General features: G+C 49.5%; 2 protein-coding genes across 3 annotated transcripts in view; one reads left to right on the top strand and one right to left on the bottom strand.

Moving 5' to 3' along the window:
* The window catches only part of NAT10 (N-acetyltransferase 10), a 39,771-nt gene extending 18,402 nt beyond the window's left edge, over positions 1-21,369 (top strand). For both annotated transcript variants that reach the window (XM_060104380.1, XM_060104381.1), the window contains exons 12-29: positions 46-182; positions 3,175-3,299; positions 3,749-3,899; positions 4,183-4,279; positions 5,380-5,496; positions 6,374-6,475; positions 6,572-6,646; positions 7,225-7,341; positions 8,423-8,556; positions 8,769-8,817; positions 12,371-12,467; positions 12,552-12,662; positions 13,573-13,745; positions 14,330-14,449; positions 14,810-14,908; positions 15,293-15,366; positions 16,394-16,477; positions 20,633-21,369. In XM_060104380.1, the coding sequence (XP_059960363.1) occupies positions 46-182; positions 3,175-3,299; positions 3,749-3,899; positions 4,183-4,279; positions 5,380-5,496; positions 6,374-6,475; positions 6,572-6,646; positions 7,225-7,341; positions 8,423-8,556; positions 8,769-8,817; positions 12,371-12,467; positions 12,552-12,662; positions 13,573-13,745; positions 14,330-14,449; positions 14,810-14,908; positions 15,293-15,366; positions 16,394-16,477; positions 20,633-20,744 (1,974 nt within the window). In that variant the 3' untranslated portion in view covers positions 20,745-21,369. The remainder of the gene's footprint in view (positions 1-45; positions 183-3,174; positions 3,300-3,748; positions 3,900-4,182; positions 4,280-5,379; positions 5,497-6,373; positions 6,476-6,571; positions 6,647-7,224; positions 7,342-8,422; positions 8,557-8,768; positions 8,818-12,370; positions 12,468-12,551; positions 12,663-13,572; positions 13,746-14,329; positions 14,450-14,809; positions 14,909-15,292; positions 15,367-16,393; positions 16,478-20,632) is intronic.
* The window catches only part of CD59 (CD59 molecule (CD59 blood group)), a 519,147-nt gene that overhangs the window by 360,527 nt on the left and 136,888 nt on the right, over positions 1-21,732 (bottom strand). The window lies entirely within an intron of this gene.

The raw sequence follows: 21,732 nt of genomic DNA, 5'->3' as shown, positions 1-21,732 counted from the left end.
GTATCAGGTGGCCAAGCTAATAATACAAATTTTTCTTTCTGGCAGTATATACATCCTGCAGATGCTGTGAAACTGGGCCAGGCTGAACTCGTTGTGATCGATGAAGCTGCTGCCATCCCCCTCCCCCTGGTGAAGAGCCTTCTGGGCCCCTACCTTGTGTTCATGGCATCCACCATCAACGGGTGAGGCACCTCGGGCAGGAGCCGTTGCTCCCATTGTAGGTTGTTGCCAGTTAGATAGCATTTAACGAATGTGACCTGGGCCTGGGTGGGTAGGGCTGATTCCTGAAGTCTGAGTCTTTGGGGCTCTGCTGCACTCTCTCCTCGGCCTTCTCCTTGGCAGCTGGCCCCTTCATAGTAAACTATAGCTCACTTCTGGTCTGCGCTACGGCCCACCAGAACAGGCAGCACCAGACTGAAAAACTTCATAACCCAGCTGATGAGTGTCTCCTTCTGTCCATAGGCCTGATGAAGTTCTAAAGGGCACATGGATGGCAATACCAGTGTCTTATCTCTGAGGATTATGTGAAAATATAGTATTAAAGTAACTGTATAGTTATCATAAGAAAGCAGGCTCAAGAGCTTTTTTAAAATTTTGGAATATTTCGTTCTTGTTTGCTATAGAAAAGCTAGAAAGGTAAGGTAAGCAAAAAGAAAAATCACCGGTGATCTGACCATATAGAGACAGCTTCTGTTAGAATTTTGGTGTACATTTTCTGTGCATTTATTTAACTTTTTCATTTTGAATAAGAACATAAACATAGTTTTCATAATGTTTTGAATTTGCTTTTTTATGTAAAGAATATACTGGGAATTCCCTGGCGGTCCAGGGGTCAGGACTCCGAGCTTCCACTTCTGGGGGCCTGGGTTTGATCCTTGGTTGGGGAACTAAGATCCCACAAGCCGTGCAGCATGGCCAAAAAAAAAGAGTATACTGGGACATATTTCCTGGTCAGTGTATACATATCTTCAATATTGAAAAGATTTCTATATGGAAGTCACATCTTGAAGAGATAATTCTATATTATAGATTTATTATTTGACTGCTTTGCTTATACTGAAAACAGTTAAATAAAATGCGTTTTACTCTTTTTTGATAACTGCTTTATTGAGATATATTTAAAGTGTATAATTCAGTGATTTTTAGTATATTCATAGAGTTGTGAAACCATCACCACAGTCAATCTTAAAACATTTTCATTACCCCAGAAAGAAACCCCATATCCTTTCATTATCATCCTCCAATTCCTTCCTACCCCCCAGTTCTAGGCAACCACTAATCAACTTTCTGTATCTATGGATTTGCCTATTCTGGACACTTTATATAAGTGGAATCTTAGAATATGTGGTCTTTTGTGACTGGTTTCTTTCACTGACCATAATGTTTTCAAGGTTCATCCGTGTAGCTTATATCAGTACTTCATTCCTTCTTATGGCCGAATACTATTCCATTGTATGTTTATGCACATTTTGTTTTTCCATTCATCTTTTTGATGGTCATTTGGGTTGTTTCTGTCTTTTGGCTAGTAACAGTAATGCTGCTGTCAGCATTCATGTACAGGTTTTTGTGCAGACATGTTTTCTGTTCTGTCGGGTGTGTAACCTAGAAGTGGAATTAGTGGGTCCAATGATAACTTTCTGTTTAACTGTTAGCAAACCGCCAGATTGTTTTCCTAAGCAGCTGTACCATTTTACATTCCTATTGCAGTGTCTGAGGGTTCCAGTTTTTCCCTATCCTTGCTAGCATTTATATGTCTTTTTGATTATAGCCATCCTAATGAGTATGAAATGGTATCTCATGTGGTCTTCATTTGCATTTCCCTGATGGCTGATGATGTGGGGCATCTTATATGCTTATTGGCCATTATTTATCTTCTTTGGAGAAGTATCTATTCAGATCCTCTGCTTATTTTTCTAATTGAGTTGTCTTACTTATTGTTGAGTTGTATGGAAGGGTTCCTTATATGGTCTAGATACAAGTCTCATATACATGATTTACAGAAGTTTTCTCCCACTCAAAAACTTTCTCCCACTCAAGAAATTCCACTTTCTTGATAATGTTCTTTGAAACACAATTTTTTTTAGCTTTGTTGCTTGTGCTTACTCTTTTTTTTTTTTTTAAATAAGTAAATGGAATTCCTTTGAGAATGCTTTGTTATATGGGGCAGGCAGGAGTAATAAAAGCACTTCAAAATTTAATTTTTTGATCATTCTTTAAAAGTAGTATTTGAGTTAGAGGAAGTATTTATACAGTATCCTCATTTATGATAATGAATGCTATGAAACAGTGTAAAACTGAAAATTAAAAAAACCCACTGAGCAGTCTGCACCCTGTGGTCACGTGTGCTTGTGACCAAAGACAAGGAGGAAATAACAATTGAAAAGAGCTGGTTCAGTGATCAGATTATAGATGATTTCTTTTCCCCCAATTTTTTGTTACTTCTTTATGTCATCTTTTAAACGAAAGTAGTAATGAGAAAAGTTACTTGGGTGGTGGATTTGTTTAATCTTAATTTTTCCAAACTGGAAATACTCTCTGTTCATTTTTTCAAGCATGGAACTTCTAATAGCAGCTCTTATTAATTGGCCATTTACCTGCGTTCCAGTTCCATTATGCTAAATGCTTTATTCACATCTTCTCCTCAGTCTTTTTTTTTTTTTTTTGTGGTACGTGGGCCTTTCACTGTCGTGGCCTCTCCCGTTGTGGAGCACAGGCTCCGGACGCGCAGGCTCAATGGCCATGGCTCACGGGCCCAGCCGCTCCGCGGCATGTGGGATCTTCCCGGACCAGGGCACGAACCCAGGTCCCCTGCATTGGCAGGCAGACTGTCAACCACTGAGCCACCAGGGAAGCCCTCAGTCCTTATTTTTTAGTTCACAGTACAGTCCTGTGGGATGTGTGGAATAGTCCCCTTTAGAGGAGGAGGCTAAAAGGGGTTGAGTTCTTTGTCCAGAGGTACTAAATGGACATGCCAGGACTTGAGCCCAGGCCCAGATGGCTCCGAGGTGAGCCACCATGCAGCCCTGCCTCCTTTGGGCATGGAAGTTCAGAGGTGACAGGGTTGTCCTCAACGAACAGAAGTCTGGTGTTTCATCAGGACGAGGAAAGTCGTTCTCTGTCCCCTCCTAGAGAGTTTGGGACCTCATGCCTGATTGCCTTTGCTTTTGCTCCTAGCTACGAGGGCACTGGCCGGTCTCTGTCCCTCAAGCTAATTCAGCAGCTCCGTCAACAGAGTGCCCAGAGCCAGGTCAGCACCACCGCTGAGAACAAGACCACGACGACCGCCAGACTGGCATCAGGTACCCCTGGAGCTCTGAATGCGCCTGCGTGCACAGCAAGTCACTTCACACCCTCCGGCGGGATCCTTCCCCTCATAACCTCATGGGCGGTAACACCGTCTGACCATCAGGCAGAGAGGTTGAGTCCCCAAGAGGTGAAGTTGCTTTTCTCTGAGGAACAGCAAACCAGTGACCAGATGGGAGGCTGACCTGGGCCTTCTGGTGGCTAGATTCCTGTTTGTCACCATCTCAGGGCATTGGTTGCATTGACTTAGAGAGATCCCCTTGGGATTGGTGTCGAGGCAAGTTGAACATCCACCAGAACAATTTAAAACCACTCGCTTTAAATTCTTGAGCCATATTTTGTGAGCGCCATGTGACAGATAAAGTAGAATATTTGCCTTGCTCTTCTGGACAAAAAGTATTTACTAGTTGTTCCTCACTGTGTGTGTGTGTTTTGTGGGGAACAGCGCGAACCCTGCATGAGGTTTCCCTGCACGAGTCGATCCGATACGCCCCTGGGGACGCAGTAGAGAAGTGGCTGAACGACCTGCTGTGCCTGGATTGCCTCAACATCACTCGGATCATCTCTGGCTGCCCCTTGCCTGAAGCCTGTGAGCTGTATCCTCCTGGGTTCCATTTGCCCTGTGAAAGGGAGAGGGGGCAATGGAAGAGTTGAACAAAGGGTTTTGGCCCTTTGCTTCATAGGCTGCTGCTCTAGGGAGAGGGGAGAGTTGAATGTTGTTCATTTCCCTTCTTGTCCTCCCTGATATGTTTCTGCTCGGAACCAGGGGCTCCTCCTCCCAGGTTGAGGGAAACCCACATATCCAGGTGACCCTTGGAAGTAGTGTGTCCTGTTTTGGGTTCTCTTTGATTTGCTTTGGTTGCTTAACTCCAGATCCAGCTACTATGTTAATAGAGATACCCTCTTTTGCTACCACAAAGCCTCTGAGGTTTTCCTCCAACGGCTTATGGCCCTCTACGTGGCTTCTCATTACAAGGTAACTGCAGCTATCCCCCGGGTGAACTTTAGCAGTGAATTCCAGCCCTGGGCAGTGCCTTCTGACTCGGCTTTTTGCATGTTTTGTTACCCAGTGGCTCAGGTGACCATTCCACTGGGACTTGAGCGTCCTGATGTTGGCAGGGTCCAGGGATCCTGCTGGAGGGGTTGCATTTCCCATTGTTGTCCAGGCTTGTCCTGGGCTCCAGCTTTGCATACAGAGTGTGAGATTTCTGCATGTAGCTCCATGTGTGGTAGCTGGCGAGGGTGGAAAGTTTTGCCCATTTTAAAAGGGGTACTTATATTTCTTGCCTGTTGGCTAAATGGATGGGCTGAGATGACATAGCAGTTGTAATCTGGGGGCTGCTGTTTGACCTGAGACCAGCCTTATACCCCTGGGCTGTTTTTAAGGAGCAGTGAATGAGAATTTGGAATATTTGAAAGTCTTAAAAAGGCACATTGGAAAGGACACTTTTTGAGTGTCTAGGTAGCTTTTTTTTTTTTTTTTTTTTTTGCGGTACGCGGGCCTCTCACTGCTGTGGCCTCTCCTGCTGTGGAGCACAGGCTCCGGATGCGCAGGCCCAGTGGCCATGGCTCACGGGCCTAGCCGCTCCGCGGCATGTGAGATCTTCCCGGACCAGGGCACAAACCCGTGTCCCCTGCATCGGCAGGCGGACTCTCAACCACTGCGCCACCAGGGAAGCCCTAGGTAGCTTTTTTATGAACACCCTTTAAACGGAAAGCCGAAGGGTTGGTGTTAGAAGTGGTGAGAGGTTTTCTTGAAATAGCAGCCTCTCATCAGGAAGAAGTTCGCTTCCCAGCTGTGAAGTATGTAGCACTAACTAAGCAGGTCTCTGCGCCGGCTCTGCAGCCCGAGCGCTCGTGGTGAGGTGACAGCAAACACTGGAGGTTTAAGTCCCACTTAAGCCCTTACGGAGGGTCTCAGGCTGGCTGGCTATGATGCTGGAAAGGCGCTTTGACGGGTTTCAGCACATTACTTGGCTCTGGGGAAGGCAGTTCTCCAGTCACGACTGTGGAGTAGCCTGTCGAGTGAGGACAGGATGAGGAGTGCTTCTCACTGACCGTGTTGGTGCCCCACAGAACTCTCCCAGCGATCTTCAGATGCTTTCTGATGCGCCTGCTCACCATCTCTTCTGCCTCCTGCCTCCCGTGCCCCCCACCCAGAATGCCCTTCCTGAAGTGCTTGCTGTCATCCAGGTACAGAAGCTGAGGTGTCCTTGTGGCATTGATTTTGGGACCCACTTAGGCATCAAGGATTAGTGGCTCGGTAACCGCAGCGCAGAAGGGGAAGGTGTTGATTCCTGGTCTCAAGCCTAGTGACTGGACGTATCCAGGCAGGCGATTAGGGTGCATCAAAGGAAACTACCACCCAGACAGAAACCCAAAGCCCCACTGTTCATGGATGGGTGAAAATCAGAACTGGCCACTCATATTTCGACTTGCAGCTCCTAAAACAGAACTTTGTTTTCCTACTTTATTACTAAAGCAATACATGCTACTTGTAAAATTAGAAGACACAGATTGGGAAGATGTTTTTAATGCCTAGCCTGTATTTATGCATATCGTTATCATTTTTCCTATTCATAAACATGCGATCATAGTATTTGGTAATCTTTTTTTTTCAATGTGTCAGATATTCATAATCTGCATAATTTTTAAGGCTGCATTGTATTTCATGACATGCACGTACGGTACTGTGTTTAACCATCCTCCTGTTAGACCCTGGAGTCACTGACGTTGCACAGTTGTGTTGAGAGCCGTGTGAGCATCCTGAGCCTTAATTGATGAGCTCACATGTACACCACGTGTGGAGACCCTCTTCTAGTGTGGTTTTGCTCTCTGGGCCAGGAGGATGTCAGTATTCTGCCTTCTTAGTGACGGTGTCAGGATGCCCAGGGGACACAGTAATGAAACTTCTCTTGGAAACGGATGGGTTGGTTACAGGGTTAAGCGTGCTCTGGAGTGGAAACAGCCGGCCTAGTCAGAGCAAGGGCACAGTGCTGGTGAGGTTCTGGGGCTGGGCTCTGAACCTGGAGCCGGCCTTTCTGTCTGCACTGTCCTGCTTCCCCAACAGGTGTGCCTCGAGGGCGAGATTTCTCGCCAGTCCATCTTGAACAGCCTGTCTCGAGGCAAGAAGGCTTCGGGGGACCTGATTCCATGGACAGTGTCGGAACAGGTGACATGCTTTCCCTGGTGTGTCTGAGCGAGTGAAGCTGGCAGTGCTGGAGGCTGTCTTTTGCTGCTTAGTTACCGGCTTGTGTCTCCCCCACAGTTCCAAGACCCAGACTTTGGCGGCCTTTCGGGTGGAAGAGTGGTTCGCATTGCTGTTCACCCCGATTATCAAGCGGTAACGTGTCCTCGTGTGTGCTGTTATTTAAACCTGGTGTGCTGTAATTAGCTGCAGCCGTGTTGCTGGCCGCTCGTTAGGGCAGGTGTACGTGGTTGTTTAAATAGGAAGCTGGTCAAGGAGTAGCAGATCCAGGTCCCCCTCTGCTGTGGACGGTTTGCCCAGGGCTGGGGGTGGGCGGGCAGGATGATTGTATGTGCTCACTCTTTGTGAGGACAGGGGACTTGTGAACCAGATCTGCTTCCTGTAGTTACCTCCCATCTTAGAAGTCCTCACTGAGGAGTTAGCTGTAGACTCATCAGTTCCAAGCTCGCTGATCTGTGGACCAGAAAGCATGCTCAGCCATCCTCACTTTCTTCACGGGCTGGACAGTGCAAGAGTGAGGGTCATGCCATGCTAGGTCTTAAGGGTCTCTGCTTTGACCTTGTTGAGGGGTTTCATTGGTTCTCTTTGCGAAGTGCAGTTTGACCTGGAGTGAAGGCTTTCTAGAAGCAATACAGGGGCGTACGAGTGGTGTAGACACTGAGGACATCTCTCTTCTCTTCCCTTTGCCTGTTTCCCTCCGTGTTTGCTCACAGATGGGCTATGGCAGCCGAGCTCTGCAGCTGCTGCAGATGTACTATGAGGGCAGATTCCCTTGTCTCGAGGAAAAGGTCCTGGAGCCCTCACAAGAAATTCACACTGTCAGCAGTGAGGTAAGCGTCTTCTGGCTGAGCTCCTGGTTCCGGGGAGGGCCATCCTCTGGGTCTTCAGGAGTATCATCAAGAGCTGTCCTGTGGTCTGGGCTCTCTGAGCAGTAGCAGCAGAGTTCCTCTCTGGTTTTGGAGAAGCTTCTCTTTCTCCAGCTGACACTGAGACTGAGGCCCTCGGATCAGCATCATCCGCCTCACCTGGAGACTTGTTAAGAGTGTCAGCTCTTGACCCCTGCCCCAGACCTCCTGAATCCGAGGCTCTGGGTGGGGCCCGGTAATCTGTCTGAAGCTCCCAGGTGATGCCGATCCACATGCCAGCTTAAAGCCACTGCTGTGCAGGCTCCTCCTCTTAGTACTGAACCCAGACTCAGGGACACTCTGTCTTTCTGGGTAAGAATGCTTAACGCTAGGAGCTGGGACAGCTTTTCACACGGGTTCATTTGATTTTTCACAGTGTGCCTGTTCAGGAGGTGGGGAGGGGCTTATACTTAAGGTCGGGCTCAGAGGTTTGTCACTTCCCAAGACACACAGCCGGCCGGAGACAGACCTGCATCTTCAGCCCTCATCTTCAGAACCTTACCTCTGTCTCCTTGTAAATGCGTTTGGCATTTCTAAACCATGTGGCTGTTTCCCGAATTCTGGGGGGTTTTTTTGGGTTTTTTTTGCGGTACGCGGGCCTCTCACTGTTGTGGCCTCTGCCGTTGCGGAGCACAGGCTCCGGACGTGCAGGCTCAGCGGCCATGGCTCACGGGCCCAGCCGATCCGCGGCATGTGGGATCTTCCCGGACCGGGGCACGAACCCACGTCCCCTGCATCGGCAGGCGGACTCTCAACCACTGCACCACCAGGGAAGCCCCGAATTCTGGGTTTTGAGCAGTGTGAGTCCGTGCTTGTCTAGGGGTTTGGTATCCTTAGGAATGATGACTGGACTTAGTGGTGATTTTACATTTTAAAAACCAAGACACCTGTCCCGGTTTTTGCTGTGTTCGTCCAGAGCTTGGTGTGGCCAGGGGTGCTTGGGAATGTCACTAACCTTCCTCTCTCTCCGCTGGGTGGACGTGCTCTCCGCTCTGGCACCCTCCAGGCTGTCAGCTTGCTGGAAGAGGTCGTCACTCCCCGGAAGGACCTGCCTCCCTTACTTCTCAAACTGAACGAGAGGCCTGCCGAGCACCTGGACTACCTGGGGGTGTGCTACGGCTTGACCCCCAGGCTCCTCAGGTAAGCGTTCGCCTGCCCTTCCTCCCGCAGCATCCCTTTGGCCTTGGTGTCCTGAGAATGAGAGTCCTGTGGGCTGCGTGTCTGCCTTTGCAATGGTGTCAGCTGTTCTGACGCCCCCGCACCGCCGCCCTCACCCCCCGCCCTTCCCAGCTGTGTGTGTGAGCCGCTCCCAGAAGGCACACGTGGTGACCTGCTCTCTGTATCCTTTGCAGGTTCTGGAAACGAGCTGGCTTTGTCCCTGTTTATCTGAGACAGACCCCGGTGAGTGAGGCGTCTGGCAGAGGAGGGTGGTAACGGGTGTGTCCTTGCAGAGCCCTGGTGCCTCCCGCTGTGCCCTGAGCCGTGTGCCTGTGCTGCCCGGAGGCTGCTCTGAATGCCCCCGGAGCAGCTGCCCTTACTGAGGGCCACACGGTCACTCTCCCCACTGCGTACTCTTGTGGCTTTGTGCTCCACGCTGAGATGGCGGAAGTGCACGCGGGCTTGTTCACCACGTTCTGGAATCCTGTCACTGGGGGCCTCCTTGAATTTGTATTTTTTAAAAACAGGAAGAAAAGTGGTTTTAGGGGAGGAGTGCATACTATAAGCTGGTATCTGAAGGAGGGATGCGCTTGTGTGGACAACAGAGCCATAGAGGATAAAATGGAAGAGGAGAGAGTTAGTGGCTGTCAGTTCATTAAAAAAATTTATTTAGTGCGTGCACTGAGTCGAGCAGTGAGCAAGACAAGCTGTGAAGCTTCTTTTTTTTAAATTTATTTATTTTTGGCTGCGTTGGGTCTTTGTTGCGGTGCGCAGGCTTCTCATTGCGGTGGCTTCTCTTGTTGCGGAGCACGGGCTCTAGGTGTGTGGGTTTCAGTAGTTGTGGCTCGCAGGCTCTAGAGCGCAGGTTCAGTAGTTGTGGCCCACGGGCTTAGTTTCTCTGCGGCATGTGGGATCTTCCGTGACCGGGGCTTGAACCTGTGTCCCCTGCACTGGCAGGTGGATTCTTATCCACTGCGTCACCAGGGAAGCCCGCTTATTTTCTAATGAGTAGAACTAGGCAGCGAAAAAGTGAGCAAACGAGAAGTATTCAGATAGTGACAGTGTAATGAGTGGTCAGGCTTCTGAGGGGTGACCTTTCAAACTGCAACCTGAGTGATCAGAGTGGACCAGCCACGTGACAGTCCTGCCTGCAGAAAAGTGAGCGTATTCAAGTAGGGGGCACAGCAAATGTGAGGACCTGAGGCAGAAAGGAAGTTGGTGATTTGAAGGAAACAAAAGGCCAGTGTGGCTGGAGGGACCTTGAAAGGAAAGGGTGGTGGGTCTGGGCAGGGACTCTGCGCACCCTCCCTGTTCAGGTGGAGGGAGGGGTTAGAGGGAAGGTGCTGGGGCTGCTGTGTAGACGATGGACGGTGGCCCATGAGTAGAGGCAGGGAGATGAGCGGCTTGGCTGGGGAGGACATGGTGAGGGGAGAGAAGGGCCAGATGCCAGGGGTGTTTGGGAGGTGAACTGAGAAGAGTTGAAGGACGGGGGTGTGGAAGGTAAGTGAACAGATGTATCAAGGGTAGTTCTTTGGTTTTTGGCTGGAGAGACTGGCCGAGAAACTGGGTGTTGGAGGTGCTGTTTCCTGAGGTAAGACTCAATGGGGGGCTTCCTTGGTGGCGCAGCGGTTAAGAACCCACCTGCCAGTGCAGGGGACACGGGTTCGAGCCCTGGTCCGGGAAGATCCCACATGCTGCGGAGCAGCTAAGCGCGTGCGCCACAGCTGCTGAGCCTGCGCTCTAGAGCCCATGTGCCACAGCTACTGAGCCTGCGCTCTAGCGCCCGCGAGCCACAACTACTGAAGCCCGTGCGCCTAGAGCCCGTGCTCCGCAGCAAGAGACGCCACCGCAATGAGAAGCCTGCGCACCACAACAAAGAGTAGCCCCCGCTCAGCGCAACTAGAGAAAGCCCGCACGCAGCAACGAAGACCCAACGCAGCCAGAAAAAAAAAAGACTGAATGGGGTAGGACCAGATTTGGAGGTGGAAATGGGAATTGTTTTTGGCATAGTAAGTGTGTGATGCCTATTAGACAGCCAAGTGTGGAAGTATGGAATAGGCAGTTGACCACAGGAGTGTGGAGATCAAGGAAGAGGTTGGGGCTGGAGACAGATTTGAGAGTCATCAGCATACTCTTAAGAGAATATACTCTCGGGGTCAAGGATTTTTTTGGTGCAGGGTTGGTTGTGGGGAGGGGGAGCTGTTTTCTTCACAGCTGTAACCCCAGCACTTAATAGCATCTGCTATGTACAGTACATGTTCAGTAAATACTTTTGTTCAGTGAATAAGTATTTAAAGCTGTGGAAAGTAGGGGCTGAGACTAAAGAGGGTGAGTCCTTAGACTCTGCAGCATTTAGAGGAATGAGTCAGGAAGCACAGCAAGGGAGGCTGAGGAGTAGCCACGATCTGTAGGAGAAGGGCAGGGGCTGTGGTGTCCGAATCCAAGAATAACGAGCGTTTCAGGAAGGGGGGTCATGGCTGTCAGAGGACAAGTAAGGTTAGGACAGTTGACCATTGGATTTGTCGGCGCTGGTGATCTGAATAAAGGCAGCTTCAGTGGAGGGGCGGGATCAACCTGACGGGAGAGAATGGGAGGTGAGGAAACAGACTGAATACACGATTCCTACACGAGGCAGAGGGAGCAGAGGAATAAGGTAGCTCGGGGGAGATTGGAGTCAGGGCGGGTTTGTCAGCCGGGAGGTTCCACAACATGTTTGTTTGCTGCAGGGTATGATCCTGTAGAGATCATGCAGATGCAGGTGAGGGGGGCTGATTGCGGGACTACAGGCCTGGAAGAGGCAGGAGGGTAGGACCTGGAGTGCAGGGGGAGAGGTGGCCACCGCATCCCTCACAACAGGAGGGAAGCAAAGAGTGGGCACAGAAGGTATTGGTCAGCTGGTGGAGTTGGTGCTGGGAGGAGGAAGAAGTTCTCCTGATTGCTTCTGTTTTGCCAGAGAGGGGAGGCCAGCAGCTGAGGGAGTGTTGGAGGTTTGGTTTTGGAGAGCTCAAGGTCAGTATCCAAGGGTGGCACCCATCTGAGAGTTCAAAGCTGGACTGATGAGGACCACTGGGTGTGTGGCTGCTTCCACGTGGGCAGGAGCAGCTGTAGAGGGGCTGGGTCCTTGTCAATGACCCTGGTCGAGGCTGGAATGTAAGTTTGGTGGTCGACTGCAAGAAACACACAACCAGTGGGTTCAGCGTAGACCACGGTATGTCCCTGTGGTCTTGTACTGTGCACTGCTTGTTTGTGACTTGGTGGTGGCGTTTTGTTACTTGAATGCCCTTCAGTTGAAATCCATTAGCTATTTTTATGGTGTTGGGCTTTGTGGTGGTTGTGTAGTAGAAGTTTTAAAACCTGTGGTTACTGCTTTAGTACCTAAAGGAGCCTGTACTTGCAAACCTGTTGCCAACAGGGGAACTCTTGCCGTGCTTTTTTTTGGCCGTGCAGTTTTTGCTGCGAGCACCCAAAACACGTTGATTGGATCATGTGGAGTTTAAGCTATAATGCCTCTTGGTTCAGAATCTGACCTGATGTGAGCAAGGGGCTCACAGCAGAAACCATGCTCCGAAGGTCTGAGTAGCTTTGCGCCATTGCTGGGGCACCTGCTTAGAAGTTGCAGGGCAAAGTGGTCTCTGGAAGCTGTCGTGTAGGCAGTGGGCCCTGCGAGAATGAAGGCGAGGCTGCCTCTCCTGCTGGGGAGGAAGCAAGGGCCCGTGTAAGCGTGCTCGCCCTTCAGCAGTGGCAGGTCCTTCATAAAAGGGGGTCTTGGTGCCAGTTAGGGATTTGTGTTTCCCAGAACGACCTGACCGGAGAGCACTCGTGCATCATGCTGAAGACGTTGATGGACGAGGATGAGGCCGACCAGGGCGCCTGGCTCTCTGCCTTTTGGAAAGGTGAATGGGAGTGGAGGTGGAGGGTGGCCAGGCGCAGGCACAGGGGCCTGCAGACCTCTGACACTGTGTGCTTGAACCCCGCAGATTTCCGAAGGCGATTCCTAGCCCTGCTGTCCTACCAGTTCAGCACCTTCTCTCCTTCCCTGGCCCTGAACATCCTTCAGAACAGGAACATCGGGAAACCCGTGCAGCCGGGTGAGCTGGTGGGGCGGCCGGAGGGCTGGTGGGGCTTGGTTGTGTGGAACAGGCGGTGGGCATGTGGTCCAGGAAGAGGGCTGGACTAGGAATGGAGGGACTGGTTCCAGGCCTGCGTCTCCCCCACCCGCCTCTGCTCAGCAGGCCCTGCTCCGCCTCAGGGCCGCTGTCACACACTGTGCCTTCATGGGAGGTAGGACTTGGCTTTAGAGGTGTAAGTAAGGCCTACAGCTGGTCAGTTATGGAACCTGATCTAAATCCTATGAGCTAGGGTAACTAGCTCAATTCTGAGGCTCAGTTTCCTCATTCATGAAATTGTAATAAGAGTATGCTATCCACCTTCTGTGGCCAACACATAGAAGTGCTTTGGGCATGTAGATTCTGTTTGAATATTTAAAATACAAAAAAAGGTGTAAGGGATCATTAGTGTTAACAGCCGTGGGGTATTTTTTCCCTCTTGCTAGTTACATGTATGTATACCCTTTTTTTGGGCCAATTATATTTTGGTGTAAAAATCTGTCGAGCTGGGTGGAGCATGCCTGTTTTCTGTGAAGCTGCGTCCTGAGGAGAAGTGACGAAGTGAGGAAAGTGTTGCATTCCTCTAACCCCAGGGCACGGGAGCCTTTCTTGGTCTGATGTGTTGGCGTGGAACTCTGAGCAAGGGTCACACACCATCTGTCCCCCTCCCTGTGTGGACCAAGCTGCCTCCCCTTTGCAGGAGGAGGGTCAGGGCAGCCCAGGGTGGGCAGGCACTTTCAGGTGGCTCCTGCCCGGCTCCTGAAGGCCCGGTGGAGGAGCAGCTGTTGGGTGCCACCTGGGGACTGTTGTTGTGAGTGCCATCTGGGAATCTTGTCAGACCCTGCAAGGGCGTTGGGCTCACCTGACTCGTCTGGCTCTGTCGCATGTCCAGCCCTGTGCCGGGAGGAGCTGGAAGCACTCTTCCTCCCCTATGACCTGAAGAGGCTGGAGATGTATTCACGGAACATGGTTGACTATCACCTCATCATGGACATGATCCCGGCCATCTCCCGGATGTATTTCCTGAACCAGCTGGGGGACCTGGCCCTGTCTGCTGCCCAGTCGGTAGGTTACCTGCTGCTCGTGTGCTGGTTTTGTGGAGCAGTTTATATGCTGGGTGTTGGTCGGATGCTTTGACATAACTTTGTGCATTTAATTCTTGGTGGTGCTGATGGGGGGGTTAGTGGTCTCCGCTTTTACACGTGGGGACTCCTGACACGTGGGGACACAGCCGAGCTGTGTGCCCAGCAGTACAGTAAGTAAGTAGAAGTGCTGCAGTCCGGACCCACGTTCTTCCATCCCACCACGTTGCCTTGATTCTTTTTTTTTTTTTTTTTTTTTTTTTTAAATTTATTTTTTCTTTTTTTATTTTGTTGCCTTGATTCTTACTCTGCTTCATCAGAGGTCCAGGAGTACCTTGTACTTGTAACGTAGCCATAAAGCAGCTATTTGCCGGGATAAGAAGTTAGTTTGGAGATTTCAGGAGGAGGGAGTTTTCCTGGTGGTTTCAGTAACAGGATGAATGGGAAGATTCCACAATAGTGTCAGTCAGTGTTTTGGTCAAGAGAGTGTAACTCTGGTTCTTGGTGTCGTTTTAATGGGCAAAAGCCTGTCCTGGCAGCCACTCCAACAGATTCTCCGTCCCCCAGGCTCTTCTCTTGGGGATTGGCCTGCAGCACAAGTCTGTGGACCAGCTGGAGAAGGAGATTGAGCTGCCCTCAGGCCAGTTGATGGGACTTTTCAACCGGATCATCCGCAAGGTTGTGAAGGTAACCTCAGCTGGGGGCAGGGCTTTGGCCTGTGTTGAAAATGTGTCAAGCCCACTCCTTGCCCCAGGATGCAGAAATGTTAACATTTGGCTGTGTTTGCTGCAGATCTTCTCTCACACACACACACACACACACGCACACACAGGTATGGGGAACTTCAGCTGGATCTGTGACGTTCCGCGTTCTCTCCCAGAGGCACCCTTGACGGGAGTGTGACATCTCTAGTCGGGGATTCCCTGTGCCCCCCGTGAGCGTGTGTTCTCCTAAACCGTGCAGGGCGCGTGTGGAACGACCTGCTACCGAGTGACTGGGCCTCTGCTGCTCCTTCACCTTCTGCTTCTTGGCCTTGGTCTTTTGTAGCTGTTTAATGAGGTGCAGGAGAAGGCCATCGAGGAGCAAATGGTGGCAGTGAAGGCCGTGGTTATGGAGCCCACGATGAAGACGCTGAGTGACGACCTGGTACGAACACCGAACATCCGCCCTCTCCCCTGTAGGAGAGTCCCCGGTGCTAGTGTTCTGGGGGTGTGAGGGGCACGCTCCCCGAGTCTCCCTGCCCCTCGCGTGCCCACCCGGCCCTTGACGAGGCCCCCCGCTGAGCGCGTGTGCGAGTTGGCAGTATGCCAGCTGCTGTTGTGAACTACTTGTTTGATCGTTCAGGTTCTCAGAAGGCACGTTTTATGTTAATACACACTGAGGAAGAGCTGCCTCTAACGCTGTGGGAGGGAAACGTGCAGAAGGAGAGGCCTGCTGGTCGTCGTGGCCATGTTCTGCCCCCTGGCCTTTCCCTGCCATTTGTCCCCTGCCTGACTCTGACCTACTCTCTGTATGGGACTTCGACCACAGGACGAAGCAGCAAAGGAGTTCGAGGAGAAACACAAGAAAGAAGTGGGGAAGCTGAAGAACCTGGACCTCGCTCAGTAAGGCCCCTCGTGGGAAGCACGGAACCACTGCTGGTTGCTTCTGATTCGCTTCCTGGGTGCCCTGGAAGCTGTGTTTCATGGGATTATTTTTAGAAGCACGAGCAGCTGAAAACCTACTAATTGACTAACTGCATAATTTTGAAGGATTTGTTTTCCCTAGATCAGCTCTGCCACTTTGTAAGTCATGACTTGCAGGTCGTGTTCCTGAGATCCCGTGGGTCCCATGTCATGCCCCGGGCCCCTTAGGGCGGGGGGATGCTGACCCATGAGCATCCACTTTCAGTGGCCACTTTTTAATATTTGGCTTTTGATGTGAATTTGTTTGAAGAAAAGATCCTACTGCCAACGAACCAACAAAACCCCTTGTTCTAGAACCCTCCATGCCCTGGAGATTGCAGTCCTCTTTGAGCTGCAGCTATAATGGTGGTACCCGCCCGGTAGATTGATGTGAACAACCGCTCCAGACTTGGTGGCCTCTGAGCCTCTTTGACCTGTAGTCCCGTTGCTGGGTCATTAGTGATGGTGGTTGTTGGATGTGAGATGGAGGTGGCCGGGAGGTCCGTGGGCAAAGTATTGGGCTCTGCCCACCGCTTTGCAGCATCAAAGCCTTGACTTGTCAGGACTCTGCCAGATCCCAGAGAGGGGGGGCGAGGTGGGGCAGACAGGGCCCAGTCCAAGGGCGTGTGGGCTGTGGAGGTGGCGGTGAGCAAGGAGATGCTGGGGGTGACGGGAGGCTCCTCTGGTGGGCAGTTGCTGAGAGTCAGGTAGAAGAAGTCGGGCAGCTGCCTTCTGTGCGGATCGACCCCTGCTGGCAGGCCTGACCGTGCTTGTTCCGGTGAAGTTCCTGTCCCCTGGAGCTCAGCTGCACGCCTGTCCCCTGCTGTCTGCCGTTCAAAGGCTGGTGCAGCTCGGCCTGGCTTTCGTGGTAGGACGTGTGTGATGAAAACGTTGTCACTCTCTTACTTTCTTTTAAGCGGGCTTCTCTTCTTTTGAGCAGGCTTTGATATTTCCTTTTATTTTTTAGATACATAATCCGTGGGGACGATGAAGAATGGAATGAAGTTTTGAACAAAGCCGGGCAGAATGCCTCAGTTGTCAGCCTGAAAAGGTGAGGGGCTAGCCTACATCAGGCAGGGGAGGCATTCTGGCCTCTCTGCTTCGCTGGTAACTTTCTCTAGGAAATAGGAGGTTGGAGCAAAAGCTTTGAGGAAAGTCACTATTCTTTCCTTTGAGGGATGCTATTTTTGTATCATAGCTCCCACTGATCAGGCAGGGCCATTGCTTAGGCCTGGATCTCTGCATCCCCCGTATTCTCAGACATGCCAGGGAGACAGGCTTGAGAACAACGGCCTTAGAGTTGCCGCTACCTGAGCACTTCCTAGGGGCTTTAATGCAGCATCCCCTTCATGCTCAAAACAGAGGTGGGCTTTTTTCCTACATCACTGCTTTATTTATTTATTTTTATTGAAGTATGATTGATTTATAATGTGTTAATTACTGCTGTACAGCAAAGTGACTCAGTTATACATATGTGTACATTCTTTTTCATATTCTTTCCTATTATGGTTTATCACAGGACCTTGTTGTTTATCCATTCTGTATATACCGGTTTGCATCTGCTAATCGCAAACTCCCAATCCGTTCCTCTCCCACCCCCCTCCCCCTTGGCAACCCCCAGTCTATTCTCTATCTCTGAGGTTCTGTTTCTGTTGTTTTGGGTTTTTTTTCAGGCTTATTAAGCTTGATCTCTCTAAACTCACCCTTGCACTATACCCCCTCAAACCTGGTTATTATTTTGCTTTTTTAATAGGGTTTTATGTGTGTTATACACATATATAGTTCAATTTGTGTATGTCGTTTTTGAAACCTTCCTTGATAAAACACACAGCTTCTTTGTTATTTGTGCTTTTTAAAATTGCTGTGACCCTGTCTTTTCCCCAGATTTGCTCTATTGATCTCTATTTTTTCCCCTTAACATTTATTTATTTATTTATTTATTTATTTTGGCCGTGCTGGGTCTTAGTTGCGGCACGCGGGATCTTCCTTGCAGCATGCGGGATCTTTTAGTTGCGGCATGCGGACCTCTTAGTTGTGGCACGCAGGACTCTTAGTGCGGCACGCACGCTGGATCTAGTTCCCCGACCAGGGATCGAACCTGGGCCCCCTACATTGGGGGTGTGGAGCCTTACCCACGGGACCACCGGGGAAGTCCCTGTTTCTGTTTCATAGATAGGTTCAATTTGTGTCATTTTTAGATTCCACACATAAGTGGTCTCATACAGTATTTGTCTTTCTGACTTACTTCACTTAGTATGATAAACTCTAGTTGCATCCATGTTGCTGCAAATGGCATTACTTCGTTCTTTTTTACAGCTGAGTAGTATCCGATTGTATATCTGTACCATATCTTCTTTATCCATTATTCCTCTGTTGGTGGACATGTAGGTTGTTTCCATGTCTTGGCTATTGTGAATGGTGCTGCTGTGAACATAGGGGTGCATGTATCTTTTTGAATTATAGTTTTGTCCGGATATATGCCCAGTAGTGGGATTGCTGGATCATCTGGTAATTCTATTTTTAGTTTTCTGAGGAACCTCCATACTGTTTTTCACAGTGGGTGCACCAACTTTACATTCCCACTAGCAGTGTAGGAAGGTTCCCTTTTCTCCACACCCTCTCCAGCATTTGTTATTTGTAGACTTTTTAATGATGGCCATTCTGACCGGCGTGAGATGGTACCTCACTGTAGTTTTGATTTGCATTTCTCTGATAATGAGCAATGATGAGCATCTTTTCATGTGCCTATTGGCCATCTGTATGTCTTTGGAGAAATGTCTCTTCAGGTCTTCTGCCCATTTTTCAATTGGGTTGTTTTTTTTGTTATTGAATTGTAGGAGCTGTTCGTATATTCTGGAAATTAAGCCCTTGTCTGTCGCATCATTTGCAGATATTTTCTCCCACTCTGTAGGTTGTCTTTTCACTTTGTTTATGGTTTCCTTTGCTGTGCAAAAGCTCGTAAGTTTGATTAGGTCCCATTTGTTATTTTTGTTTTCATTTCTTTCTATTGCCTTGGGAGCCTGACCTAAGAAAACATTGGTATGATTTATGTCAGAGAATGTTTTGCCTATGTTCTCTTCCAGGAGTTTTATGGGTATATCACTTCTTTAAAGATGAAGTAACCGAGGCTCTCAGGTGTTAAGTGACTTCCCAAGAAGCATATAGCTAGTAAGACGCAGAGCCAGAATCAGGACCAGGTTTGTCCACTGCAAAGCCCAGAGTTTTACCTGTTATACTCTCCTTCCTCTAAGCCAGTGGTTCTCAAAGTTTTGGATCTCAGAGTTCCTTTATATCATAAAAATTATTGAGGACCCCAAAGGGCTTTTGTGCATGTGGGTTTTATCTATCACTATTTCCCATTTTTTAGAGGCACAGTTGTAGAGAACAAATGTATGGACACCAAGGGGGGAAAGCGGGGGTGGGGGGGAGGTGGTGGTGGTGGTAGGAGGAACTGGGAGATCGGGACTGACATGTATACACTAATATGTATGAAATACATAACGAATAAGAACCTGCTGTGTAAAAAAAAAATTAAATTAAAAAAATTTCCCATTTTAGAAATGAAAAACAGAAATTAAAAAAAATGTTTATTCATTCAGAATTAACAGTCATGGACTCATTATGGGTTTTTTGTTTTTAAAAATACCTTTCTCATAAAAATTTTAGTGAGATGAGTGGCATTGTTTTGCATTTACATTTTTGCGAATCTTTTAAATATCTGGCATACTAGAAAGCAGCTGCGTTCTCCTGTCTGCTTCTGCATTCAATCTGTTGTGCTTTCACACATCTTGTAGCCTCTGGAAAACAAAACAATTGGGAGAGAATGAAAGTGGAAGAGGCAAATAATGTATTAGGAGTATTACGAAAATAGTTTTGACTTTGGGGCCCACCAGGAGGGGTCTTGGGGGACTCCAGGACTCCCTGGACTACTCTTTGAAAACCTTCGCCCTCAGCTGCTTCTCTGCAGAGCGGTGTGTTTGTAGATGACAGTGGTTCTGTGGGGCGGCACTTTCACTGGAGTTTCCCTTGGGAAGACAGTGAGGCCTCCCCTGCCCTGGGCCTCTGGAGATGAGGCTTCCACAGCTGGTTTGGGGGTTTGTGGGTTTGTGGGAGGGTGAGTTCTTGGCATTGCCATAAACAGGGTCCCCTGAAGAGTTTATTTGGAAAGAGGAAATCTTGTGACTCTAGGAACCATAGTTCCCAGAAATCAGATATTCTCTTCTCCTGTCTCCATAAATCACTGTGCTACCTGGAAGATTCCAGCATCGGTGCTAGCCTCATTTTCCTGATGGTCTCTGATGTGGCATGAAAGCCCGCTGTCAGTGTGTCCTAATTTCTGGTTTGGACAATATGGCAGATGCGGCCCAGGGCCCGCGATAGCTGCGTATTGAGTGTGGTGGCTTTGAACAAGGCCGGCTCTGGGCCTGGTGTGGAGACGGCCTGGTTCTGTAAAAATACTGATAACTGTCATTCCGAATTCTTTGAGGCCTTCTGTTTTCTGAGCGGTCACTTCATTGAGGTGATGTTAGGTCTCAGGACAGAATTGCTCACCCTCCCCTTACAGGGAGGTGTTTGTTTCCAGGGCACAATGACACTGGAGAGAATCTTTAACCTATAAGGGGAAAGGAAGGTGGCCATTTGCCAAGCTATTCTCACGTTAATCTATCTGTGAGGAACCTACCGGCCAGCTGAAATGTGTACCCGAGTTACTATTCCTTTGGGTTTTCTTCTCATTTAGGAAAAATAAAATAACACATCAAAAAGTATTGTATGGTTTTCCTGGGAGTTTCATGCTGTGTATTATGGACTATCTTCGTCATTGGGATAATATGTCTGGTTTCCAGGGTAATCCTTAGTGGTAGGTGGTGGGAAGGAATTTTCCTTGTAACGCCTTAGATTTTTCTTAAAGTCTTGGGAGGGGGGAACGTACAGATTTCAGGAGTTAAGGCGTAGATTTGTTCCTCCACAGACTGAGAGCTTGGTCAGGGCAGGAGCTGGGCTGGTGTGGTGTACCCCCAGACCCCAGCACAATGCCCTGTAGGCCTGCGGAGGACATTGCTGTGTGACTGCACGTTCTTACATCACGTTTCAGATGGCGGAAACCCTTTTTCAGACAAAGCAAAGCAAGCTTAAAGCAAAGCAGTCTGAAAGGTTACAGATCCAGGTATGCTTCATTCTTTCTCTATTCCTGTTTTTTCTTCTCCAGTGACAAGAAAAGGAAGTTGGAAGCCAAACAAGAACCCAAACAGAACAAAAAGTTCAAGAAAAACAGAGATGTCAAGAACAAAAAAGATGCAAAACTGAAGTGGAAGAAATAGTGGAGAGTAACTTGGGTGTCGGTGGCTGACTCGTAAGGAGATACCCTGACTTTCTGAACTGTCTCTGGCTGGACTGAGTGGCAGCTGACTAGACTATTAAAAGCAGTCACTTCTGAATGGGTCAGCTTAGAACTCGATGGTTGGCAAACCTCTGGCACCGTCTCTCCTCCCCACCGTCCAGGCCTGTCTTTCCCATTCGTTCATATTTTGCTTTGGGCCCAGGTTTTTCGGTTCCTTCTCGCACGTGTAGAAGCCACGCTGGCTGTTGTTCCTTCTCGGGCGTCAAGTACACAGTCTTCTGGGGATGTTCAGGAGGCTGCTGGGGGAGCACCAGGGCCCCTTGTTATGAACTTGTCCAAACTCCCTGGGGCCTGGAGCCGCAGAGGCTCTAGTCCAGCCAGGACTGGTGTCCTGGGACCCACACTGCCGTGTGCCGTTCCTCTCCTGGCCCTGCCAGTGGCCCAGAAAAGCCTGAGTTCTTAGGATAGGAAGGATATGACATCTGAGTCCCCAATACCTGTTACTCCATCCATTTGGGAAAAAATGTGGGCAAAGACCCTTTTGCTAGCAGGGGTTGAGGGGGTTAGAGAATCTATTTTTAATAAATTACATCCTAGAGAGATCAGCTGCCTGTGTGCTCGTCAACTGAATGTAGGTGGAAGTTGCACTTTGCTCATTTCTTTTGGTGGATCCTGGCTGCCGGTACACTTGGGAGGGTGCTGGCATCAAGGCGGAGGGTGGGCAGCGTGGCCAGGGCTTACTGGCCCAGGAGCCCATGGGAGAAGTGGCCGTGCTGACCGGTGCTCACTGTGGTGGTTCCGAGGGACTTGGGATGGCACCTGGAAGCCAGCAGCTGGGCCTCTTCTGCCAAGCCCCCGTCAGGTCGTTTGGTCTCCACAGAGATTATGTGGTGGCTTCGTGTGTGTTTTGGAATGTTTGATGGTGTCTGCTTTCCAGTCCCGAATCTGATACCATTGTTATTGAAACC

This window comes from Mesoplodon densirostris, chromosome 7 (genome assembly GCF_025265405.1).
Source record: "Mesoplodon densirostris isolate mMesDen1 chromosome 7, mMesDen1 primary haplotype, whole genome shotgun sequence".
Classification (NCBI taxonomy): Eukaryota; Metazoa; Chordata; class Mammalia; order Artiodactyla; family Ziphiidae; genus Mesoplodon; species Mesoplodon densirostris.
This window is presented reverse-complemented; position numbering and strand designations above follow the sequence as displayed.